Raw genomic sequence first — 27,030 nt, 5'->3', positions numbered from 1 at the left:
TTAGATACCTCAGAGCGTGAAACAGACTTGAGCTTATTTTATCTGGATCTCCAGAGATGATAAAACCACAACTAAAATAGGAATGCAACCGTGTGAAGACACAGGCTGTGCTGATCTTTTTCTGTATTGTGCGCAGCACCTAACACTGCACCGGCACACAGGAAGGGCTTTTATGAATTCTTGGGTGAGTCACCATACCTGCCTGAAAGGGGCAGCAGGTTCGCTGATAATTGGCAACATTTGAGTGAAAAAACACAGACAATAGGTCTGCATGTTTAAGCACATCTAATGGCTGATTTGTTTTAAGTGGGTGGTGAGTAAAAGAGTTAACATAAATCATCATAGAGATGGTATTAATGAGCCAAAATATGACCGGCCTCACGCCTGTAATCCCAGCACTTTGGGAGGCCAAGGCAGGAGGATCCCTTGAGCCCAGGAGGTCAAGGCTGCTGTGAGCTGTGATCACACCACTGCATTCCAGCCTGGGAACAGAGTAGACCCTGTCTCAAGCAAAGACATTCTAATTAAAGCAACAATAATGTTCCATTTTTCCTAGTCATTTCTGGGAAGAGTGTCTGTACACTCATTTTTTGGAGGGTAATTTGACATTTCTCTCTCAAACTTAACACAAGGGTTAGGACCCCAAGGTTCCACTTGTAGGAATCCTACAGGAAATAGGCCAGCATTTCAGAAAGGTGTGCACTGCAGTGACACAACGTTGAAAACACTAAATGCCTAAAAGTAGTGAGGCGGTTAAATGTGTTAGAACACACTTTGTGGAGTAAGAGTGTTCTGTGCCCCTCAGAGAGCAGTCTGTGACACATTGGGTGAAAAACAGCAGCTTTTGCAGAGGAACGGTGACCCCAGGCGACGCTGCATGTGGTTGTAAACGCTGCTCTGGAAAGCAGATATCCAGGGACGACGTCGGAGTGCCTGTGGGGAAAGAGTGAGCACGCCTCACTGGATAGAGACTTTGGCATTTGTTCTGCACATTTCTATATTGTTTTATATTCCACACCAAGAATGCATTGTTTTGTGGATATAAGGAGAAAAGTGCCCTTAAGAAAAGGTAAAGAGGGAGTTGTAGCAACTCGAAGGAGGAAGGTTTTTCTCTCCGTGCGCCCCTAATAATGACTCAGCACTGCTTATCACCCCACCTTCTGTTGTGCTCCGGTTTTCTGGAATTTTAACGGTTTTAGGCTGCCATTACTTCACGTTTGAAAATACCTTAAACTTTTTTTTTTTTCGTTTCAATAGTTCTGTTCCAGAATCTAGAATGGCAAAGTAGTATCCCTAAAAGAGTATTCATTACAAAAGCTCTAGTACATAACTAGATTTAAAAGAAAGCAAAACAAAAACTTGGCTAATGATAATGATTGTAAAGGGGGGATTCGTGCCTTACGTGTACCAGTGCATTTGTAAACGTTCCTGGCTTTCGTAAGCATTGAAGGCTGCGTCTCAGCTTTGTTACTGTCCTTTGCAGTAACCTGTGTACGGGAGGCTCCATTGTTGGCCACCTCACATTTGGATAGACCTATAGGTTGCTTTTAGAATAAATAATTATGTATTATTAGCATACTGTAAATAAACACCCACGTACTCCACACCTAACAACGGTCCATCTTGTTTTGGGTTTTTGAAGAGATGAAGGCTACGGTCACGTTGAGGCTCTCCATCTCCGTTTTAACTCCCCAACTCCGTTGCCCGCACTCCTTCCTCACTGGAGGCAGTGTCTGTGAAATTGGTTCATAGCCTGTCCCTGCTCTTGAGTGTTTATCCAAATAGATCACGGGTTGCCTTTTATCAGACAGAGGCCGATGGTGAATTGCAGCTCCGCCGTGGCCGCGCTTCTCCAGCTCCCTGCAATTTTGTCAGACCCTGGAGATCTAGTTGAATGTCACAGGTCACATTTCTTAGATTTTGACGTCGTTTATGGTAACAGATAGATGTTGTTAAAGGCATCTGAAATATTAGATAATCCTTGAAGTGGTATTAACCAAAATTATTAATCTCCTCTGCCATAGAGCCCCGGTTAAGTTCAGTTGTGTAATAGTGATCTTAAAATGGAGAGAATGAGAAAGTTTTTACTTTAACCATTCTCAATTTACTTACTGTTCATTAAAGAATTCAGTAGTAAAAGGCGTAATCTATTTGGATTATGAAGGTATCAGCATAGGGCTTTCTGCATACTCCCTAAAGTACTGATCACAGTAAAATATGTCGTAGGTAAAATAGTAACCATAGAAATCCATTAAACGTCTGCTGCTGGGTTATTTGAAAAGTAGATGGAACCTCTCTCTGGCCATGCGCACTGATAACCTCGGTGTTCCCCACAGGACAGGCTGTGGTGGAGGCACACAGACCACCCACAGGCGGGCTCTGTGCAGTTCGCATCTGTATCTCAGCAACTTAGGGTGGTTTGGGCTGTGTTTCACTTGACCTACAGAGAGAAATGTGACACCCAGGTTGGCATAGATTGGGATTTTTTTTTTTTTTTTGAGGTCTAGGAATATTTTCTTAATTGTGGTAAAATATACATGGCACAATGTTTATCATTTTAGCCGTTCGTAAGTGTACAGTTCAGTGGTGTTGAATGCACTTAGTGTTGTGTAGCTGTCACCACTACCTGTTCCTAAAACAACCTCATCATTACCAACACAGCTTTGTCCTATTAAACAGTAACTCCCCTTCGCCCCTTCCCCAGCCCCTGGCAACCACCATTCTACTTTCTGTCTCTGAATTTGCCTAGTCTAGGGACCTCACGCGGGTGGAATGACATCGTGTTTGCAGGGACCTCACGCGGGTGGAATGACATCGTGTTTGCAGAGACCTCACGCGGGTGGAATGACATCGTGTTTGCAGGGACCTCACGCGGGTGGAATGACATCGTGTTTGCAGAGACCTCACGCGGGTGGAATGACATCGTGTTTGTAGAGACCTCATGCGGGTGGAATGACATCGTGTTTGTAGAGACCTCACGCGGGTGGAATGACATCGTGTTTGTAGAGACCTCGCGGGTGGAATGACAGTGTTTGTAGGGACCTCACGCGGGTGGATGACATCGTGTTTGTAGAGACCTCGGGGTGGAATGACAGTGTTTGTAGGGACCTCACGCGGGTGGAATGACATCGTGTTTGTAGGGACCTCACGCGGGTGGAATGACATCGTGTTTGTAGAGACCTCGCGGGTGGAATGACAGTGTTTGTAGGGACCTCACGCGGGTGGAATGACATCGTGTTTGTAGGGACCTCACGCGGGTGGAATGACATCGTGTTTGTAGGACCTCACGCGGGTGGAATGACATCGTGTTTGCAGAGACCTCACGCGGGTGGAATGACATCGTGTTTGTAGAGACCTCACGCAGGTGGAATGACAGTGTTTGTAGAGACCTCACGCGGGTGGAATGACATCGTGTTTGCAGAGACCTCACGCGGGTGGAATGACATCGTGTTTGCAGAGACCTCACGCGGTGGAATGACATCGTGTTTGCAGAGACCTCACGCAGGTGGAATGACAGTGTTTGTAGAGACCTCACGCGGGTGGAATGACATCGTGTTTGTAGAGACCTCACGCGGGTGGAATGACATCGTGTTTGTAGAGACCTCACGCGGGTGGAATGACATCGTGTTTGTAGGGACCTCACGCGGGTGGAATGACATCGTGTTTGCAGGGACCTCACGCGGGTGGAATGACATCGTGTTTGTAGAGACCTCACGCGGGTGGAATGACATCGTGTTTGCAGGGAAAGGGACCTCACGCGGGTGGAATGACAGTGTTTGTAGGACCTCACGCGGGTGGAATGACATCGTGTTTGTAGAGACCTCACGCGGGTGGAATGACATCGTGTTTGTAGAGACCTCACGCGGGTGGAATGACATCGTGTTTGTAGAGACCTCACGCGGGTGGAATGACATCGTGTTTGTAGAGACCTCGCGGGTGGAATGACAGTGTTTGTAGGGACCTCACGCGGGTGGAATGACATCGTGTTTGTAGGGACCTCACGCGGGTGGAATGACATCGTGTTTGTAGAGACCTCGCGGGTGGAATGACAGTGTTTGTAGGGACCTCACGCGGGTGGAATGACATCGTGTTTGTAGGACCTCACGCGGGTGGAATGACATCGTGTTTGTAGAGACCTCACGCGGGTGGAATGACATCGTGTTTGTAGAGACCTCACGCGGGTGGAATGACATCGTGTTTGTAGGACCTCACGCGGGTGGGGGGGGGGGGGGGGGGGGGGGCGGGTGGAATGACAGTGTTTGTAGGGCTCGGGGGGATGACAGTGTGTAGGACCGGGGGGGGGGGGCCGCGGGTGGAATGACATCGGTGTTTGTAGGGACCTCACGCGGGTGGAATGACATGTGTTGTAGGGACCTCACGCGGGTGGAATGACATCGTGTTTGTAGAGACCTCACGCGGGTGGAATGACATCGTGTTTGTAGGGACCTCACGCGGGTGGAATGACATCGTATCGTGTTTGTAGGACCTCACGCGGGTGGAATGACATCGTGTTTGTAGAGACCTCACGCGGGTGGAATGACATCGTGTTTGTAGAGACCTCGCGGGTGGAATGACATCGTGTTTGTAGAGACCTCACGCGGGTGGAATGACATCGTGTTTGTAGAGACCTCGCGGGTGGAATGACAGTGTTTGTAGGGACCTCACGCGGGTGGAATGACATCGTGTTTGTAGGGACCTCACGCGGGTGGAATGACATCGTGTTTGCAGAGACCTCACGCGGGTGGAATGACATCGTGTTTGCAGAGACCTCACGCGGGTGGAATGACATCGTGTTTGCAGAGACCTCACGCGGGTGGAATGACATCGTGTTTGCAGGGACCTCACGCGGGTGGAATGACATCGTGTTTGCAGGGACCTCACGCGGGTGGAATGACATCGTGTTTGTAGGGACCTCACGCGGGTGGAATGACATCGTGTTTGTAGGGACCTCACGCGGGTGGAATGACAGTGTTTGTAGGGACCTCACGCGGGTGGAATGACATCGTGTTTGTAGAGACCTCACGCGGGTGGAATGACAGTGTTTGTAGGGACCTCACGTGGGTGGAATGACATCGTGTTTGTAGAGACCTCAGCGGGTGGAATGACATCGTGTTTGTAGAGACCTCGCGGGTGGAATGACAGTGTTTGTAGGGACCTCACGCAGGTGGAATGACATCGTGTTTGTAGAGACCTCACGCGGGTGGAATGACATCGTGTTTGTAGAGACCTCACGCGGGTGGAATGACATCGTGTTTGTAGAGACCTCACGCGGGTGGAATGACATCGTGTTTGCAGGGACCTCACGCGGGTGGAATGACATCGTGTTTGTCCACTTGTATCTGGCTTATTTCACTACACATGATGTTTTGAAGGCTCAGCCATATTGTAGCATATGTCAGAATTTCATTCCTTTTTATGGCAGAATTAGATGTGGATTTTTGAAGTAGGAAATACGTTTCTAACCTACTTTTGTTTATTTAAAAAATTGTTGCTGGGCACAGTATCTCACGCCTGTAATCCCAGCACTTTGGGAGGCTGAGGTGGGTGGATCACCTGAGGTCAGGAGTTCGAGACCAGCCTGGCCAACAGGGTGAAACCCCATTGCTACTAAAAATACAAAAATTAGCTGGGCACAGTGGTGCATACCTGTAATCTCAGCTACTCGGGAGGCTGAGGCAGGAGAATCACTTGAATCCGAGAGGCGGAGGAGGTCGCGGTGAGCCAAGATTGCGCCAGTGTGCTCCAGCCTGGGCAACGTAGCGAGACCCTGTCTTTACAAAAAATAAAACAGGAATAAATGTTAATAGAAGATGAATTTCAGGAACAAGTTATTAGGAGAGAAACATTAGCAGCTTTGCTTTGCTAATATGATGGGCTAGGTTCAAGGATCATTTCCTAAAGTTTGAGATGTGTTTTTCCCCTGTTAATACCAGTTCTCAGAGTGGTGATCTTTTCTGTATAGGCAAGGGAAATACTTGTCACTGCCTTCTTGCTAGTTTGACTGACTCTGAAATACTTAAAGATAGTTGTATTTGTTGTTGCATGTCTAGATCTGCCACAGGGGAGGGGCCAGAGAGGCTTTGCTGACATGCAGGGAGTGACCGGGGGGATGTCGCTGCCCCACAGCACACAGGGTCCTAAGGCTTCGGCAGTTAAGTAGTTCATCCGTTGCCATTTGATGAGGGCTCTAGGAGTCAAAAGACTTCCCTGAACAAGGAACCCTTGAGCTCAGATACAAATGAGGGATGGGCCTGGACCAGGATGAGGGATGGGAGGAGCCTGCAAAGGGAAGAGAGGGTGGGAGGACTTGACACGGGAGAAGGACAGGCTGGGACAATGGGGTGTGAAAGCAAAGAGGGAGTAAGATTAACATTTTGGTCTTTACTAAGGGCAGTGAGGATTCAAAACAGCATGGTTGGATTTGAGTTTAAAAAATAGAACTCACTGGCTGCAGTGTGCGGAGGTGGGCTGGAATCCGTTTTTGCTCAGCTGGGGAGAGTGTATTTTTACTTTTCCAAAGCGACTATGTTGGTGATTGTGTCAGAGCCCCTGGCCTGTCGTTGGTGGTTATAGAGTGCTTTTGATTTGCCTGTAAATCAGAGTCTACCATGGCTCACACAGTTCTTATTTGCAAAAAGAACTAAGCATAAAATTGAGCATAAAATTGCCTAGTAGTAATTCAAGTTGCTTAATATGTTTGAGAGAAAGGTTAATATATTCAATCAGACAGCCTTTTGGATAAAGACGTTCTCATTTTTCAGCATGGCCTGGGGGAAATAGCCTGGAATATTCTTAGCAAATCAGATTTTCCTTGAAAAGAGTAGTCCTACCTCTTATAGGCTTCAATGGCAGTGGTTTAATATGGTTCCCAAATTCTGAAGTCTTCTGAAACTTGTTAGACAAAGCAAGACTTATGATCACAGCATGACGCAAACACTAATTTTCCGAGTAAAACACAATAAAAGATTGACCGTTTCTCTCTGATGTCATTTACTTACGTCTATGCCTGTGAGAAGTAAAGTAGCTGTATTTACAGTAAGGTAACTATTGTCAATGCTGATGTATTCTTGAAAAATAAAGAGTGGGTGTTAAGTATTCCTTGTCACAAAAATGAGTTATGTGGGGTAATACATTTGTTAATTAGCTAAATTTAATTGTTCCACAATGTGTGTATACTTTAGACATCATATTGTACATAATACATACATACGTTATCTGTCATTTTTTTTTTTTTTTTGAGACGGAATCTCACACCATCACCCGGGCTGGAGTGCGGTGGCTTGATCTCAGCTCACTGCAGCCTCTGCCTCCCGGGTGCACACGATTCTCCTGCCTCAGCCCCCTGAGTAGCTGGGATTACAGGTGCACACCACCACACCTGGATAATTTTTTGTATTTTTAGTAGAGACGGAGTTTCACTCCGTTTTCAAGACCAGGCTGGTCTTGAACTCCTGACCTTGTGATCCGCCCGCCTCGGCCTCCCAAAGTGCTGGGATTACGGGCATGAGCTACTGCGCCCGGCCATTGTCTGTCAGTTTTTTTCTTAAAAAAAATTGGAAGGTAGCCAAAAAGAAAACAAAATCCCTTTAGGTTTAAATAGGCAAATGAATTTAGTAATTTGTGGAAAACAAATTTATATCAGATTTTTGTTGGTTGGTTATTTTTAAAACTTGTAATAATGTAGTCTACTTTTAGAGTGTATTTGAGAATGGTTACAAGTTGTGAGGCCCTTTTAGTGACTCGATCCATTTGTTTTTATGGGGTAGTTTTACTTACAACAGCTTTTGAGCCGTATTTCATTGAGCACAAAGCTCATCCTTTGTGAAGTGTGTGGGTGAATATTCAGAGTTGTGTGGCCTTCTGCACTATCCAATTCTAGAACCTTTCCATCACCCCCGAAAGAAACCCACTAGCAGTCCCTCCCATTCCCTCCACCCTCTGCCCTCAGGTAACCACTGATTACTTTGTTTCTGTCGATTCGTCTGTTCTCCACAGTCATGTAAATAGAGTCATGGCCCATGTGTCCCTCTGTTCCGGCTGCTTCTCCCCAGCGTGATGCTGTCAGGCGTATCCTGCAGCATGCGTCAGTCCTCCCTCCTTTCCTGGTCAAACAGTTTTCCATTTTTGTTTATCCATTAGTTGATGGGTTGTTCCTAGTTTTTGGCTCTTTCAAATGCACCTGTGGACATTCTTGTACATGTTTTTGTGTATACATGTGTTTTCTGTGCTCTTGGGTATATTCCTGGGAATGGAGCGTGGTCATATGGCAACTGTGTTTAATGTTTTTGAGGAACTGCCAAACAGTTTCCCAAGGTGGCTGCAACATTTTAGAATCCCGCTGTCAATGTATGAACAGTTTTTCTTCACCTACGCTTGTTATTGTCTGTCTAATTTTAGCCATCCTGATAGTTGTGAACTGGTATCTGGTGGTTTTGATTTGTATTTCTCTAGTGATTAATGGTGTTGAGCATTTCCTGTGCTTATTTGGACATTTATATATATATTTTTTTGGAAAATTACATTTTCAATTGGCTTGTCTTTTTATTTTATTTATTTTAGAGACAGGGTCTTGCTCTGTCACCCAGACTAGAGTGCAGTGGTGCTGTCATAGCTCACTGTTAACTCCTGAGCTCAAGCGATCCTCCTGCCTCAGCCTCCCAAGTAGCTGGGACTGCAGATACACACTACCACAGCCGGCTAACTTTTAAAAAATTTTTGGTAGAGATTGGGTCTTGCTATGTTGCCCAGGCTGGTCTTGAATTCCTGGGGTTACAGGTGTTAGCCACCGTGCCCGGGCCTGTCTTTTTATTGTTGTAAGAGTTCTTCAGGTATTCTGGATACAAGTCCCTTATCGGATACATAATTTGCAAACAGTTCCTCCCATTCCATGAGTTGTGTTTTCAGTCTCTTGATGCTGTCCTTAGATGCACAAGAATTTTTAATTTTGATGATGTCCACCTTATTTTTTTCTTTCAGAAGTTTGTGTTTTTGGTACTATATGTAAGAGACCACTGTCTAATCCAAGATTGTGAAGACTTATTCCTTTAGCTCTTACATTTAGGTCTCTGATTCATATTTATATATCATTATATATATAATTTATGTGCAATGAATTATATTTACATATAATTTTTATATGTGGTGTAAGGGTTCAGCTTTTTTCTTTTGCATGTGGATATTTAGATGTCCTGGCATCATTGTTGAAATAGTATTCTTTTCCCATTAATTGCCCTGGTGCACTTGTTGAAAATCAGTTGACCATAAGTGTCCTTCTAGACTCTGACCTCTGACCCATTGGTCTGTATGTCTGTCCTCATGCCAATACCATACTGTCTTGGTTACTATAGCTTTATGGTAAGTTTCGAAATCAGGAAGTGTCCGTCTTCCACCCCTGCTTTTTTTTTTTTTTTTTGTGGATCAGTGATAATAACTCAATCCTCTATTTGACAAAGAAGAGGGAGAAGGAAGAGGAAGAAAAAGAAAGTGGGATAAAGGATCAGAAAGGGAGGAAAATAGAAAAAATTAGAGTATGACTCCAGGGTAGACCTGTTTTGTTGTCACTGAGTTGGTTGGTTGGTTTGTCTGTTGTATTTTTCATGTTTCGCCAAGTTGGCCAGACTGGTCTCGAACTCCTAGCCCGAAGTGATCAACCCGCCTCGCCCCCCAGAGTGCCGGGACCACAGGTGTGAGCCACCACGTCCAGCCCCCACATTGCTTCTGGCCTCCATGGTAGACCTCCCAGACGGAGCGGCCGGGCAGAGGCGCTCCTCACTTCTTCCCAGACACGGGGCGGCCGGGCAGAGGCGCTCCTCACTTCCCAGACGGGGCGGCCAGGCAGAGACGCTCCTCACTTCTTCCCAGACGATAGGTGGCCGGGCAGAGGCGCTCCTCACTTCCCAGACGATGGGTGACCGGGCAGAGGTGCTCCTCACTTCCCAGACGGGGCGGCCGGGCAGAGGCGCTCCTCACTTCCCAGACGGGGCGGCCGGGCAGAGGCGCTCCTCACTTCTTCCCGGACGGGGCGGCCGGGCAGAGGCGCTCCTCACTTCTTCCCGGACGGGGCGGCCGGGCAGAGGCGCTCCTCACTTCCCAGACGGGGCGGCCGGGCAGAGGCGCTCCTCACTTCTTCCCGGACGGGGCGGCCGGGCAGAGGCGCTCCTCACTTCTTCCCGGACGGGGCGGCCGGGCAGAGGCGCTCCTCACTTCTTCCCGGACGGGGCGGCCGGGCAGAGGCGCTCCTCACTTCTTCCCGGACGGGGCGGCCGGGCAGAGGCGCTCCTCACTTCTTCCCGGACGGGGCGGCCGGGCAGAGGCGCTCCTCACTTCTTCCCGGACGGGGCGGCCGGGCAGAGGCGCTCCTCACTTCTTCCCGGACGGGGCGGCCGGGCAGAGGCGCTCCTCACTTCTTCCCGGACGGGGCGGCCGGGCAGAGGCGCTCCTCACTTCTTCCCGGACGGGGCGGCCGGGCAGAGGCGCTCCTCACCTCCCAGACGGTGGGTGGCCGGGCAGAGGTGCTCCTCACTTCCCAGACGGGGTGGCCGGGCAGAGGCGCTCCTCACTTCCCAGACGATGGGTGGCCGGGCAGAGGCGCTCCTCACTTCCCAGACGATGGGTGGCCGGGCAGAGGCTCTCCTCACTTCCTAGACGGGGCGGCCGGGCAGAGGCGCTCCTCACTTCCCAGACGGGGTGGCCGGGCAGAGGCGCTCCTCACTTCCCAGACGGTGGGTGGCCGGGCAGAGGCGCTCCTCACTTCCCAGACGGTGGGTGGCCGAGCAGAGGCGCTCCTCACTTCCCAGACGGGGCGGCCGGGCAGAGGCGCTCCTCACTTCTTCCCGGACGGGGCGGCCGGGCAGAGGCGCTCCTCACTTCTTCCCGGACGGGGCGGCCGGGCAGAGGCGCTCCTCACCTCCCAGACGATAGGTGGCCGGGCAGAGGCGCTCCTCATTTCACAGATGAGGTGGCCGGGCAGAGGCGCTCCTCACTTCCCAGACGGGGTGGCCGGGCAGAGGCGCTCCTCACTTCCCAGACGGTGGGTGGCTGGGCAGAGGCGCTCCTCACTTCCCTGACGGGGCGGCCGGGCAGAGGCGCTCCTCACTTCCCAGACGGTGGGTGGCCGGGCAGAGGCGCTCCTCACTTCCCTGACGGGGCGGCCGGGCAGAGGCGCTCCTCACTTCCCAGACGGTGGGTGGCCGGGCAGAGGCGCTCCTCACTTCCCAGACGGGGCGGCCGGGCAGAGGCGCTCCCCACTTCCCAGACAATGGGTGGCCGGGCAGAGGCGCTCCTCACTTCCCAGACGGGGTGGCCGGGCAGAGGCGCTCCTCACTTCCCAGACGGGGCGGCCGGGCAGAGGCGCTCCTCACTTCCCAGACGGGGTGGCCGGGCAGAGGCGCTCCTCACTTCCCAGACGGTGGGTGGCCGGGCAGATGCGCTCCTCACTTCCCAGACGGTGGGTGGCCGGGCAGAGGCGCTCCTCACTTCCCAGACGGTGGGTGGCCGGGCAGAGGCGCTCACTTCCCAGACGGTGGGTGGCCGGGCAGAGGCGCTCCTCACTTCCCAGACGGTGGGTGGCCGGGCAGAGGCGCTCCTCACTTCCCAGACGGTGGGTGGCCGGGCAGAGGCGCTCCTCACTTCCCAGACGGTGGGTGTCCGGGCAGAGGCGCTCCTCACTTCCCAGACGGGGCGGCCGGGCAGAGGCGCTCCTCACTTCCCAGACGGGGCGGCCGGGCAGAGGCACTCCTCACCTCCCAGACGATGGGTGGCCGGGCAGAGGCGCTCCTCACCTCCCAGACGATGGGTGGCCGGGCAGAGGTTCTCCTCACCTCCCAGACGGGGCAGCCGGGCGGAGGCGCTCCTCACTTCTTCCCGGACGGGGCGGCCGGGCGGAGGCGCTCCTCACTTCTTCCCTGACGGGGCGGCCGGGCGGAGGCGCTCCTCACTTCTTCCCACTTCCGACGTGGCGGCGGGGAGGTGCTCTCACTTCCAGACGGGGCGGGGCAGAGGTCCCTCACCTCTTCCAGACGGGCATCCGGGCGAGGCGCTCACACGTCCAGATGGGGCGGGGGGGCAGGGGTCGGGGGCTGAGGCGGGCAGAGCACTCGGCGTCAGGAGCTGGCGAGCAGCGTGGCCACATGGCGACGCGCGCTGCAGCCAACGGAAAAGCGGCGCGGTGGCGCGCGGGCAGTCCAGGCAGTCCGCGGCGCGGGCAGCAGCGAGCTGAGTAGATTGCAGCCTGGGCCAGAGGAAAGAAAGGGAAGGAGGGGGGGGAGGACCCTGCTCTTTTTAAAGATCATTTTGGCTGTTCTGAGTCTCTTGCACTTCCGTGTGATTCTAGAATTAGTTTGGCAATTTTCCAAAAAAAAAAAAAAAGCAGCTGGGATTTTGATAGGGTTAATACCTTGACTATTGTAGAACAGTTTGGAGATACTTTCTTAAGTTTTCCAATCGTGACACAGGATAACTTTCTGTATATTCAGGTCTTTAATTTTTTTCTACAATATTTTGCAATTTTCAATGTACAAATCTTGTCATTCTTTGATTAAATTTATTCCTAAATATTTATTCTTTTTGATGATATTGTAAACAGAGTTGTTTTCCTGGTTTTATTTCTGAATTTTTCATTGCTAGGTGTAGAAATGCAGTTGACTTTATTGGCCTTGCATCCTGTGTCCTTGCTAAACCTGTTTATTAGCTCTGATAGGTTTTGTGTTTGTGGATTCCTTAGGATTTCCTATATGCAATATAATGCCATCTGTGAATAGAGATATGTTATTCCTTTTTAATCTGGATGCCTTTTATTTCTTTTCTTTGCTTAACTGCCCCAGCTAGAATTTCCAGTAGAATGTTTACTAGAAGTTAGCAAATCAAACATCCTTGTCTTGTTCCTGCTTTTAGGGGAAAAGCCTTCAGACTCATCATTAAGTGTGATGTTAGCGGTGGTCTTTGTAGGTGCTCTTTGTCAAGTTGAGGAAGTTGCATTTTATTCTTAGTTGGTTGAGTGTTTTTATCATGAAAAGGTGTTGGATTTGTTAAATGCTTTATCTGCATTTATTGAGATGACCATGTGGTCTTTGTCCTTTAATGTTAAATAGTATGGTGTATTATGTTGATTTGTTTTTGTATGTTAAACCAACCTTGCACTCCTAGGATATGGTATACTTCTCATATTTCAAAAATATTGTTTGTTCCTGTAGCAGAGAAATTAAGTTTTAGTTGTTCTTTCTGACTTCTGTATTTTAGAATAATTTGCCACAAACTTTTTTTTAGTGCCTAAGTGACTAGAAAGTAATATGCAGAATTTTCTACTTTGTCACATTTTATCCAGTCTAGTCATAATGATGCAAGATTTTTTTTGCTCCTTAGTTCAGCTAAATTCAGGTTCTTGTCTTGCAACCAGGAAAAATCAGGCATGCGGACACATTGAAGGGTGAGGAGGGCAGAATTTATTAAGCAAAAGGAAAGCTCTCAGCAAAGAGAGGGATTCTCCAAGCAGGTTTCCCCCTCACAAATTGAATACGAGGCCACCACACAGGTTGAAGAGGCCAGGCCCCTCCCCAGCATAAGATGCATATTCCTAGTGGCTCCGCCCCGTTCTTCAGCACGTACACAGGCCCTTAGTCTGAGCCACTCCACATTGATTTATTTCTCTTACTGGACATGTGTTAAGGGATGGGATTTTTCAATGTGGGCGTGTTTAGGCGACTTCCCCACCCCATGCACGGTGACCTGGGCAGGGCAGAGATTCTCCCAGGACCTTTCCCTGTTTGCCTATGTATTGCATTTGGCTGTCTCCTGCCTCTATCAGTAATTCAGATAAACTCAGTTTTGGATGCTTTTAGATTATAGTGTCTCTAGGGTCTTACTGGGTCCCGGACATAAATAGTTTTCCATTTTTTTAATATATGGTAGAGGCTTATAATTCACTTCTATTAGTTTATGTCCGGTTTTCGAACAGAACGGACTTTTTGCCTTTGGGTGAGCTTCTTTGAAAAGACACAGAAACGTGTGTGTGTATGTGTGTATGTGCGTGCGTACGTCTGTGTCTGCTTGTAGAAAATTTCTTACTTCCAGCTGAGCGCAGTGGCTCACGCCTGTAATTCAGTACTCTGGGAGGCTGAGGCAGCAGGATCGCTTGAGCCCAGGAGTTCGTGACCAGCCTGGACAACATAGTGAGACCCTGGTTCCACAAAACATTAAAAAAGGTAGACAATTTCCCACTTTTCTTGTCTGTCAGTTTGTCGTATCCAGAGTGCCCTGTTGCTGAGCTCACCGCCTGGCAGCCTCGGTAAACTCTACATCCTTGGAGAGCAGCTCTACTCCTCTTTCTGCATACATACTAAATTCTTCTTAGAGAAGTTTTATGTGAAGGAGTTATGATTTCCGAAAACTCTCTGGCTGGATGTGTTTTTTGACTGTTGTGTGTCATTGTTTGAGTCCCTGCAGTATGCGCACATCTCTGCCAGGTGCTGCAGAGCAGGAAACAAATGGCCTCGCCCGGCACCTTGCCTCTGCCCAGCGTGTAGAGGAGAAAAGTGATGGGGTGGGTAATGGTAGGAAACGAACTCGTTGCCAGAGTAGGGGTGCGTTGAAATGGGTGAACTTGCTGAGTCAGGGTAGCAGAGTGCTCGCTACAGCGAGTTCATGAAGGACTGGGAGGAGAGGGTGTGGTGACCACGAGTCCAGAGAGCTGCCCAGCTTGTGTCTTCCCGATCCAGGTGGTCTCTGCTGGAAGCAGTGCTTCTTCCGTTGCAGGGGGTGTCTTCGATCGGGAGATTATGGCTGTTCTCTTTTGGGGTTTTCTGTTTTTCATGAAATAAGCAGATTCATTAATGGGAAGTGGGGTGAGTGGCTGGGGTGCTGAAAGTTTGAGGGGAGAGGAGAGGTGTGAGACAGTCATTTTGAGGAGGGAGGAGCTGTGGTCTGGGAGCATCAAATGAAGGAAGGAGAAACTCTCCCCCCAGGGAGTGGGGGTGTGAGAGAACAGAGAGCCCCACGGAGAGGGCCTGGGAGAAGCTGCTGTCAGGGATTGCAAGTTTCAGACTAAGAGGATGAAGGAGTCTTCAGAGAGGGCGGGTGCGTGGGTCAGACGGGTGCGTGGGTCGGAGTACGGGAGGCACAGAGCTCGGAGGCGGTGAGAGTCCCAGTGAAGACGGATAGCTGCTTGGGCCTGAAGTCAGAGGGATGTTGTTTGCTGCAGAATGGGATACCTGCAGAGGGCACAGGTCCCAGGCATGCAGTACTGACTGTCGCCCAGCAAAGACCCCCAGTAAATACCCAGCTGCACCAGGAGCACGTTGCCAGGACGCCAGGCCCTCCCTCCCTCCCTCCGGGGCAGCTCCTACCCCAGCTGGCATCGCACATCGGACACCCCTGTTCTTGAACGTGGTATAAGTGGAATTGCACCATAAGTCCTCTGCAGTGTTTGGCTTTCTGTAACTAACCTGTGGTGTTACGCGATGGTCATTTGATTGTTTTCATTGCTGCGTGGCGTTCTGTTGTATGAATATGCCACAGTTTATGCATCTTTTCTACTGTTGATGGACATTTGAGTTGATTCTTTTGTGAACGTGCTGTGAACATTCTCGTAAGTGGTTCAGTGATGCACATATGTAGTTCTGGGGGCTGTGTGTCTGGAGTGGAGTTTCTGGGTCACGGGATATGCATGTTTCGCCTTAGTGGATATTGCCCGATGGTTTTCAGAGTTGCTGTACCCATGTTTGCTCCAGGAGCTGTCTGCGAGAGCTGCCGTGGATATCTGGAAAGGTCAGTCTCATTTCAGCTGGTGTGTGAGAGTGTGACATTCCAGGGTGGCTTGTACTGGCCCTTTCCTGACGGCTAGGGAGGGTGGACACCAGTTCATCTACCTACCAGCCTAGGGCCCGATTTGCTAGTGCCTCCGGTAAGGCACTGGTTTTCTTTATAACCACCTCTTGGGCTGCTAGGCTACCTCAGTTCCTGGTGGCCAGGTGGAGACCATCGGGAAGGGGCAGTGGTCTCGCGAGCAGCACCTGGTCTGTGGTTATGTGCCAGGAAGTGTGTTTAAATGACCCACTCCAGAACTAGCCGAAGAGGACCTGCAGGAAACTTTCATATCATGTCTGTCATGGATCCCTTTTGTTTTAACAATGACTCAGTAATTTTAGGTGATGCATTTTAAGTACCGTATCTTTTTTGGTAATAGACTGATTGTGGTACTTGGGTATTGACAGGGTTTTTTCAGGCTGGTAATGTTATCTTTATGCTTTTCAAGAGCTTCCTCCCGCTGCTTTCTGGACACTGGGCTCTGAGGCTCAGGAGAGGAAATGGGGGAACCCCTTGAAGGCTGCGGCAACCCTCCAGCAGAGGTGGTGGGTGCCGTGGGTGGAGGCTGGCGGCAGTGAAGATCCAGAGAAGTAGAGAAGTGAAATAGTCACATTTTTATTTTGTTTTGAAAAACCTAGTGGGTTTTCAAAAACTATTCAGTTAGGGAAAATCTCAGGATGTGAGCCATGCAGCCAGCAGGCCTCCAAATGACCATCCAGGCAGGGGAGACGGGTCAGGAGACATTGTCTCTCGGGACAAGAAGAGCTGAGAGCTGATCTGATGCATTCGTATTTGACAGACCAGTTAAATGAAGTAGTTAGAAATGATGTACGTATAAAAGAAAAGTAGAATAAATAATACAACAGGCGCCTCTGTCCTCAACCCCAGAACTCACCCCTGGAGTTGTTTGTCTGCCTTCGTTGTGTTTCTCTCCAGATGCAGTTTCTGGATCTCCTGAAGGCTGATGACCCCAGACGGCCTTGTCATTTCCCCCTGCAGTACCTCGGAAATCTTGGTTTCAGGCACCCCCTCGGATTCCTGTCTCCTGTGCTTCCCACAGAGTGGCCCTGCTCCCCACACCAGCTTCCTCCACACCATTGTCCCTCCTGGGGCTCAGACCCGGGCGTCCCTGCCCTGCTCAGGCACCCCCTCCTGATCCTCTGAGCCTCTGCCTCCTCCCAGCCACTGGGCAGGCTGGAAATGCCATCGTGGGAACTGTGCTGGGTGGTCTGGTGTTGCCCTTAGTGTTTCATTCACTAAAGCGTAAGCCACGTGAAGACAGGCTTTGTGTTGTCTTGAGGCCACCCACGCAGTGCTTGGTTTAGAGCCACTCAGATGTAGGATCAGCTTAAAAAGATAAGCTGCTGGCCTCAGGTGTGAAGTGGGCGTGGATCCTGCGAGGCAGGCCTGCGTTTCTCAAGACTCGTCACTCTTCTCTCTTTTGAGGGGACTTCCGCCACAGGCTCCCCACATCGCCTGTGTCCCCTCTCTTTCACTGCTAGCAGATGACCCTCCCTCATGCCTCATGGAAATAGTGCAGCCTCAGGGGCTGTGCTCTGCCCCCCACACCTGCCCTCTCCATTCTCACAGTAGCTCCCGGCTGTGCTCAGTGCCTCCCTCCCCGCCACCGGCGGCTGACTCTCCCTGGGGCACATGGTCCTGACTTCTAGGCCATCTTTTACAGGTCCCACTGACTCCGTTTCCCCTTCCCCATCCACAGCTCCTTAGTCTGCTTCCTCATAGCACCCAAATGTCCTTTAAACCTGGGACCTCATTCCTCGTCACCTGCCCCTCCTCTCTTGCCACCTAAGCCGCCGCGGTTCTAACTCCCGTGCTGGGACTGCTCACTTTTCATTCCGTGATTTCGAACCTTAAGTGCCAACCTCCTGTATGGCAACTGATGATTCCGCCTTTTACTGATACCACCTTCAGCCAACGTGTATCCCCACTCCCCGCAAAAAAAGAGGTTGAAAGAAATCTATTGCAAGTTTTTGTTACATAGTATTCTGTTAACAGGTAAATATTGTGTATTACCGAACTGTGCCTTTTCTTTTTCACACGTTTTCACTTTCCTAGATCTAATGATTGCCTGATTTTCTCATATGCTTAGTTACCTGTGTCTTTTTTTTTTTTTTTTAGCAAACACTTCAGCAGGTCTATCAAATACCAACACATCAGATCAGCTCTCAGCTCTTCTTGTCCGCAGACCAGTCTCCCTGGCCTGGACGGCCACTCTGAGGCCTGCTGGCCGCCTGTCTCATGTCCTGAGATTCTCCTCACCATTTTTTGGAAGTCGGATCCCTGATCTTTCTTCTCTTGGCTTTTTCTCTCATTTTGCCAAATTGCTCTTGCAGCAGTTTCCTGAGAAAGCATTTGTTTGTTTTGGCTCTTTGCATATTCGAAAACATTTTTACTGCTCCCTCAGATTTGATTGAAAACTTGACTAGGTCTAGCATTTCAGGTTGAAAATTGTTTTCTCTCAGAATTTTGAGGGTGGTTTGAGGTTTCATCCACCACGTTTCCTGCAACCTGTGTGATGCCATCTAACTCCCTTCCTCTCCGCATGTGACCTGTTCATTTGCTCTGGAAATTTTTAGAATCTCGTTTTTATCCCTGGTGTTGAGATGTGCGTGGCCTGGGTCTGCTGTCAGCCATGTGGGGCCTCTGAGCCTGGGAATGGGGCCTTGGGTGCTTCTCCCTTGCTTTCTCTGTTGTGTTTCTAGAACTCGTCAGCTGGGAGGTGGGCCACCGAAACTGATCCTCTGATTGTCTTATCCTTCCTGTCGCCCATGCCTGCCTTTCCACTCTGCCCTTTGGAGGAGATCTGAAGGTTTTGATGATTACTGTTGCCCTTTGGATTTCACATGGCACTTTCTCCTCTTTCTTTCTTGAGCATATTCTTCCTCTCCCGGGGGCCCCGCTGGGTGTCCTGGCTGTGACCAGCCCAGGTGTCCTGCCCCACTCACCCGCAGGGGCTTGCCACCTCAAGCACGCAGGGTCCCACGTCCAGCATCCCTCTCCTCTCCCCTCCATCAGGCAGGGGTGATGATAGCCCTGCTTCTTGGGGCTCTTAGAGGCCTGGCTGCGTTAGTACAGGGCTTGTGCGTGGTTAGAATAGCACCTGGCTCCTAGTAAGCACTCAACCAAACCCTGGGACTGTAATGTCTGGTAGTAGTTAGCAGATCTCCAGAACATGAATTGGGCTTTCCCGTCTCTCTTTGTTCAGATTCCATCCTCGTTCTTGTTTTTTTGTTATTTTTTACTCAGCTGGAATCTTGCTCTGTTGCCCAGGCTGGAGTGCAGTGGCGTGATGTCGGCTCCCTGCAACCCCCACCTCCCGGGTTCAAGCGATTCTCCTGCCTCAGCCTCCCGAGTAGCTGTGATTATAGACACACACCACCATGCCTGGCTGATTTTTGTGTTTTTAGTAGAGATGGGGCTTTTTAGTAGAGATGGGGCTTTGCCATGTTGGCCAGGCTGGTCTCGAACTCCTGACCTCAGGTGATCCGCCCGCCTCGGCCTCCCAAAGTGCTGGGATTACAGGCATGAGCCACTGTGCCTGGCCCCACCCATCTTTGTTTTGGTGACTTCTTGAGGCTCTGCAGGTCATGGCTATTGGTTTCTATTTCTGAGTGGAGCGAGGCTGCTGTTTCTGTGGGCATGGGCTTTTCAGCTGGCAGCTTCACTGTGGTTGGCCATGTCCTTGTAAAACCCAAATGTTTGAATATTGAGGCCCTTTCCCCAGGGCTGGAGTATTTCAGAGGGCATCCCTGGGGATGGCAGCCGGTAGCCAGTGTCTGAGGAACAAGAAACCGGAGTAGCTGTGTGCTCCCACCTGGCAGGGTGAATGGGGGGCGACCTGGGGACCAAGCAGCTCCGTGAAGACTTTCTGCATCTCTGTGCCAGCCCCTTGCTGCCCCCACGTTTGTTAAAGCTGCTCACGTAGATGCTTTTTCTGCTTTCTTCTGACACCTGGGCAGGGGTGGGAGGGTAAAGGAGATGAACACACGCGCATGGCCCACCGTGTTCAGTGGGAGGTCTGAGAGGACTCGAGGTGGCTGCAGACACCTTGCAGATTTGATGTGACCCGGATGTTGAGTGAGGATTGCACAGCCAGCTGGCAGCAGTGCCACGGCAGGCAGAGTGTGACACCACAGTGGAGCCTGTCTGGCTGAGAAGAGACCCGATGTCTCCATGGGATGGCCAGGAGGTGCCAGGCTGTACCATGGGCAGAAGCTCTCCCCTACCCCAGCAGGGAGATGGAGGCAGAACGCAGTTACGGAGGCATAAATGCAGCCACGTTTATGGTAGTTTAAAATACCTAACTCACTTTGGGAAGCTGAGGCAAGTTGATCACTTGAGACTGAGGCGGGTTGATGACGCGAGGCCGGGAATTCGAGACAATTCTGGTCAACATGGCAAAAGCCTGTCTCTACTAAAAATACAAAAATTAGCTGGGTGTGGTGGCGCACGCCTGTAATCCCAGCGACTCAGGAGGCTGAGACATGAGAATCACTTGCACCCTGGAGATGGAGGTTGCGGTGAGCCAAGGTCACGCCACTGCACTCCAGACTGTCTCAAAAAAAAAAAAAAAAACCTAACTTGGTGCCTTTAGTACCATATTTATGCCTTCAGCACCATATTTATGCCTTCAGCATCAGTCTGGTTTTTAAAAACTATCTCCATCAGATTAATTTGATGTTGATAATTTAAACGTTGTTGGTTTTGCAATTTTGTGTATTTAGTTTGGGTTTAGAGATTGAGCACTGCAGTGTTTCTAATTTTAGGTTCACGTGTGTTTGCGTAGCTTAATGAAACTTCCCAGCACTGACAGTTACGGGAGTTTCTCTTTTAAAAGACTCGGTCCATTATCATTAAGTTTGAAAATCACTGACAGAGCTAGAATACCATTAATTACGTAATTTTATACACCCTCTGGGTATAAATGACATAGATTGAGACCTTTTTAATCCAATACATAATATTTTAGTTTCATTTAAGCAAGTTAGGTTATTTTCAGTAATTTAATAGTGACATTTCTAAGAAGCAACCCAATCCTTCTTCCAAAGTCTGAAGATTTTAAAAAGAAAGAACTCCCAGGCCAGGGATTCCCATGTGAGGCCGGCAAACAGTGCCAGCCGCGGGAGCTCGCTGTGCGGATGTTGGTGGAAATCCTTCACTAACACGATTAAAACACCTTTGCAGACCTTTCAGAATTGCATTCTAGCCACTTTTGGAGGGAGCTGTTTGAGTCGCTTCAGCTTTAGGGCCCATTTCTTCTTAGTAAGCAGGTTGTTTACAATAGCCATTTAGTTGTTTTGTTACTTCCTACTATGAAGATACCGTGGGCCCTGGGTGTGCCCAGGTCACTGTGAGCCCTTGAGTTGGTGCCCAGCAGGGAGGCGAGCTTGTGTTCTAGCTGTTCCTGAGACTCCCCCACACTGCAGGGTAAGGCAAGGAGTCCCGCTGTGGCCATAGGACAAGCTCCGACAGCCCCTTGGGAGGCCACGCCAGGCCTTATCCTTGTCAGTCCGCACGCGACACAGCAGCACTGCAGAGAAGCCAGCTTCCTCCAGAGTCCATCATGGAACTGCTCCCTGAAAATAGAAAATCTTTGTCCAAGTCACAGACCTGGGATTTTTTTTTTTTTTAATTTAATAGTCAGTCATAAATCCAGACACTCCCTTCCCAACCCAAAGGGTTAGCCTCAGGACACCTGAGGACTTTCTCACTGCTTAGTGGTGGTGTTCCTTCTGCCCCGGGGTCTTGGCCTCTGTTGAGCTGGTGTCTGGGGTCTTTGTTACGGTGTCAGAGATCTCAAGGCCTCCCTGACAGTTGTCTCGCTTGGTAATGATGTCATCATTATCAGTGGTGGTAACTGTATCCAGACAATGACATGGAACTCCTACTGTCTAGAATATCACATTGTACAGAAGCCAACAAAAGTTATTGCATAGAATATTACAACATTTTTATTACTATTGTATAAGAATCAGATTTATTTTAAAAGTTAACATTAGGTTTGCATTATAAAATTAGGCAACATTCTTCAGGACCCATTTTTTTCCTCTGTTTTTTTCTTTTACAAATGAATTTTCTAAATTTCTACCCTTTATCCTTTTCTCAAGACAACCCAGTCTAGATAAATCCTGGTGCTCCAGGGGCTCAGGCACGGAGGTGGGGTAAAACTCACCCATTCACATGTGCAGACAGGTTCTCTGCACCAGAACCAGTAAGTGGCCGCCTGGTAATTACAAGTTTGCTGTGACAGTTTTGCTTTATTCTCAGAGAAAGTTATATGTGTTTATCTTTCTTTTGCTCCTTTTTATTAATTTTTTGGTATTGTGACTCCTCCCCAAAACCGCATCTGGTAAATCGCTTCTGTATTTTGTTGACAGCGGACATCATTTCCACCGTTGAGTTTAATTACTCTGGAGATCTTCTTGCGACAGGAGACAAGGGCGGCAGAGTTGTTATTTTTCAGCGTGAACAAGAGGTCAGTAATTTTCAGTCCACAAATCAAATGCAGTTATTCAACCTTTCGCATATAACTTAGCAGGGAGGAAGCAAAATTATTTTCTCATTGTCTCATTTCATTAAGATTCAGTTCCATCACCTTAGCCATACAGAATCTCCTTTCAGAAATTATCTTAGTTCTGGCCTCAGCTGCTGAGCCCCGGTGAAGTCTCCAAGGCCTTTGTCTTCAGAGTAGGGAGGAGATTCCGCTGGGGACCCCATGAAGGATGCAGGGTGGTGGTGAGGTGCATTTATGTGCTTTCATTCTGTAAGAACTCACACGGCTCTCTCTGAAAATCCCTTTATACGCCTGTGCAGGTACTGGCCCAGCCCCGCCGTCCTGCCCTGCCTTGAGGTGTGAGCAGCTTTCTCAGCACTTCCTGCAGAGAAGTCTGGCAGGGGTGTGAATTCTCTCTTCCCTTCAGGGAGAGGTGAGCAGCACTCACTCCTCCATGCCCCCTTGAAGACTTCACCTGTCCGGAGGGAAGGGAACCTTCAGAGTGTGGGCCTTGGAGGAGCCCACAGCTCATAAGCAAGCACTGGCTTCCCGGTCACGGCACTTCCTTTTCACTGATGCCTTGCCAGCCCCCTCCCTCTTCTTTCTGTTGAGCCTCCTCAGAGGTTCTAATGAGCAATGTTAAAGGAAGCGAGATCATGATTTGGTAGTTAAGGATTCCGGGCAGGAACCTTGGCTCGGTGCAGCCAAGCCTGGGGTCTGAAATATTTGTCCTGCCTTTTCCTTACCAGAGGGTAAATACAGTCCCTTGCCCTTCCTGTCTCTGAGTTTCCTAACAGATGAAAGGGACAGTTTATCATCTCCAAAGTCTGGTCTCTAAATTTGTGTGGCGAACTTTGGTTTAGAGGTTGGTGGGCCCTGGTTCCCCTCTCTGCAGATCTGTACACAGGAAGCGCTGGCCCTGCGCCCAGGAAGGGGAGCCTGGAGGAGGACTGTCCCTGGGCCACATGGGGAAAATTGACAGGTGCTGACCAATTTCATTATCAAAGCATACCTGTTGCAGCTTTATTTTGATTATGTCTAGGGAAAGATTTTTTTAAATCCTGTTTTCTCTGATTTGGGATGGTAAGAAATCCTTTTGTGAATAATAAGTATGTTATTAATCTTTCTAAATCTTCACAGTTTGATACATTTATAATTTTGTATTTTTATCTCAGAAGTAGAATATCACACAATGCTACTTAAGAACCATATACCTTGGCCAGGCGCAGTGGCTCACACCTGTAATCCCAGCACTTCGGGAGGCCGAGGTGGGCTGATCACCTGAGGTCGGGAGTTCAAGACTAGCCTGACCAACATGGAGAAACCCTGCCTCTACGAAAAATACAAAATTAGCCAGGTGTGGTGGCACATGCCTGTAATTCCAGCTACTTGGGAGGCTGAGGCAGGAGAATCGCTTGAACCCAGGAGGCGGAGGTTGCGGTGAGCCAGGATCACGCCATTGCACTCCAGCCTGGGCAGCAAGAGTGTGGGTTGTGGTGTTTAAATGTTACTTTTAAGGCAGGAGGAGTTTTTGTTTTTGTTTTTGTTTTTGAGATGGAGTCTTGCTCTGTCACCCAGGCTGGAGTGCAATGGCGTGATCTCGGCTCACTGCAACCTGTGTCTCCTGGGTGTGCTCCCTCCCAAGTGCTGGTTACAGCATGCACCACCCCGGCTTTTTGTATTTTTAGAGATGGGTTTCCCTGTTGCCAGGGTCTGACTCTGCCTCAGTATCGCCACTGCCCCAAGTGCTGGGATTACAGGCATGGGCCACCACTCCCGGCTAATTTTTGTATTTTTAGTAGAGATGGGGTTTCACCGTGTTGGCCAGGTTGGTCTTGAACTTCTGACCTCAGGTGATCCGCCCACCTCGGCCTCCCAAAGTGCTGGGATTACAGGCATGGGCCACCACTCCCGGCTAATTTTTGTATTTTTAGTAGAGATGGGGTTTCACCGTGTTGGCCAGGTTGGTCTTGAACTTCTGACCTCAGGTGATCCGCCCACCTCGGCCCCCAAGTGCTGGGATTACAGGCATGGGCCACCACTCCCGGCTAATTTTTGTATTTTTAGTAGAGATGGGGTTTCACCGTGTTGGCCAGGTTGGTCTTGAACTTCTGACCTCAGGTGATCCGCCCACCTCGGCCCCCCGAAGTGCTGGGATTACAGGCATGGGCCACCGCACCTGGCCAGCAGGAGGATTTTTTCACAAATTGTTGAGTCATGGCTATCTTAATGGAAGACTTCACTTATAGCTTTTGCTTAAAAAGTCTGTCATTGTAGCGATAGCCTTAGGGAAGATGCCTCATCCCTGCCTAACAGATTTTAGGATAGAAAATGGAATTTCTCTTGTTTGTGTGAATCATTGCTTAACAGTCTCAAATATAAAGCAGACCATGATAAAGTCAAGCATCTTGTTCTGAAATATGTTGGGTATTACAGAGTTTTAAGTGCTTATTTAAGGTGTGTTAAGTTGTTACGTGAGTGACAGATTTACACAGGAGCAAGTCCCTACTAAAGTTGTTTAGTCACCTGCAACCTGATAAACCCCAGGCAGGTTTTTTTCTTTTTCTTCGTATTTTGGTTAACATCTGAAAGGCTTTCATATTCCATCTATTTTTAGAACATTTCACTGGTTTCCACATGTGACCTTCACTGTGGACTTCAGTATGTCTGTGTGGGTAAGGGTGGCAGTGCACATTTTCATCCATGGTCAGAGAGGCCGCGGATGGTGTTGCAGCCGCCAGGAGGATGAAGCTGCTGCCCATTAAGTGACCCCAGCTCCCAGTTAGAAGCTGCAGCAAGGTTCACAGGTGTCCAGATGTGCGTCTTAGAATCGAAGGAGCATGGAGGATTCGGAAGGCTTGTGAGTGAGCACCAGACTGTGGAAGGTGCAGGGCCTGAGATTCAGGAGTCAGATCCATAGAGGCCTGTTGGGAAGCTCTGGCTGTGCAGAAGACGAGGTAGGAAGCATAGTCAGCACCTTGAGTTTCAAGCTTTTCTTATTTTTCTGTGCAGATTAAGTCTTGCAGGAAAGCCCAGCCAGTAAAACTAAGGCACACAGAATTTATGGGTGTGGCTGTGCAGCCCCCTGCCCTCCAGGCTCAGCTCTAGCCCCCAGGAATCAGGTTAAATCAGAAATGAGCATGTCCAAAAAGAGAAGGTGCTTGCTTCCTCCTCCTTTTCCTGTGTGTTACTCCCTGCTCTCTTGCCTCTGTCCCCGTGAGGCTTCCTTTAGAATTCCTCTCCCTAGCAGAGTGGCGCTCCATGAGATCTCGGAGTGTTGGAGAAGGCTGAGGGGTTGCTTGGGTTTGAGGTAACTGGGATGGGAGTTGGAACCAGTTCATGGCAGAGAGACAAGCCTGCAGCCTAGGGACCATTCTTGTTCAGGCTCTTGGGAGAAAGGCCAGGGCAGCACAGGCAGCACTTTGACTTGGACGTTTTATTTTTTTTGCTTCTGTTCCACTGTTTTTTCTTGGTAGATGAATGTCTTGGGCATAGGACTAATTTAGTTTTACAGATTTTTCTTTTTAAATAATTTGGTTCCACTTTTCTCCCTTGAAATAGAACTGTCTGTTGAGGGGCTGTGCTTTTTTGTAGAGTGGTAGGAGAGGGTCAAAGGAGAGCAGTTTCAACATCTGCCCTGTGCAGCACACACGGGACAGTCAGCGGCGAGGCGCTCAGCTCCTCCTGCCTGTGGAGGCTTCGGTTGAAGGAATGCCCTGCATATCAGACTCAGTGCAGCGATGCGGGGCAGGCGAAGTGCTCAGCTCCTGCCCACGGAGGCTTCTGTCAAAGGAATGTCCTGCATATCGGACTCAGTGCAGCGATGCGGGGCAGGCGAAGTGCTCAGCTCCTACCCGTGGAGGCTTCGGTTGAAGGAACGTCCTGCGCATCAGACTCAGTGCAGCAATGTGGGGCAGGCGAGGCGCTCAGCTCCTACACGTGGAGGCTTCAGTTGAAGGAATGCCCCGCGCATCGGACTCTGCAGTGATGCGGGTGTGGGTAGCTTCCTGGGATGTCTTCTGATACTTGATCAGATTGGAAATATCAAGGAACATCTGTTTAGACTTAAAAGTTTGTTTAGTTCCGTTCCTTTAGCGTATGTACTAAAGTGTTAAACACCCAAGGTATTAGATATTGGTTATAGAGCAAGAGTGAAAATACTGGCGTCCTTGATTTTGAATTATGAAATATTTAATACTTAATAGAAAATTTTACTTAGGGCATACAGAAGATTCAGAGGTTAATACAGATGTACCTGCAAACCCACCACCCAGAGGTTGTCCCTTCATCAAAGGAAAGAGAATGCTCGGGATACAGATGAAGCTCCTGTTGTCCCCTCCCGTTTCATCCTGCTACTTTCCTCCCAGTCTTTTTCACTCCCCCTCTACCTTCCCAGAGTTGCTAATGATTTTGAAGATGGTATATATCTTCCCAAGCATGTTTCTCCACTTCTGTAACAGAATTGTTCTGTACTTACATCAGCAGCGCCTCACTCTGGGCGCCTGTGCGGCCTGCTTCACTTGCACAGCACTGTGCGATTGTCTGTGCTGGCTCGTTTATCTCAGCGGCTTCGTGGTGGTCCCTGGGTCCCTGCATGGCTCTGTGGCTTACTGTTGCCCTTCGCCTCTGGTTGACGTGTGTGTGGCGTCTGGTTCACTACCACTGTGTTGGAGCCGCCACATCACTGTGTCACGCTCCTCGGGCCCGTGCTAGCTCTC

At 49.6% G+C, this 27,030-nt stretch overlaps 1 protein-coding gene across 4 annotated transcripts in view; it reads left to right on the top strand.

Moving 5' to 3' along the window:
- PPP2R2D (protein phosphatase 2 regulatory subunit Bdelta) overlaps window positions 1–27,030 on the top strand; it is a 56,383-nt gene that overhangs the window by 12,630 nt on the left and 16,723 nt on the right. For 2 of the 4 annotated variants that reach the window (XM_030805228.1, XM_030805236.1), the window contains exon 3: window positions 22,197–22,294. The exons of 1 other annotated variant lie outside the window; for it this stretch is intronic. In XM_030805228.1, coding sequence (XP_030661088.1) covers window positions 22,197–22,294 — 98 coding nt within the window. Of the gene's footprint in view, window positions 1–22,196; window positions 22,295–22,632; window positions 22,746–27,030 lie in introns of all 4 variants that reach the window. One more of the 4 variants, XM_030805247.1, reaches the window with a different exon arrangement.

The sequence above is a fragment of the Nomascus leucogenys genome, chromosome 3 (genome assembly GCF_006542625.1).
Source record: "Nomascus leucogenys isolate Asia chromosome 3, Asia_NLE_v1, whole genome shotgun sequence".
Taxonomy (NCBI): Eukaryota; Metazoa; Chordata; class Mammalia; order Primates; family Hylobatidae; genus Nomascus; species Nomascus leucogenys.
The sequence above is the reverse complement of the archived record's forward strand: the minus strand, read 5'-3'. Positions and strand labels throughout refer to the sequence as shown.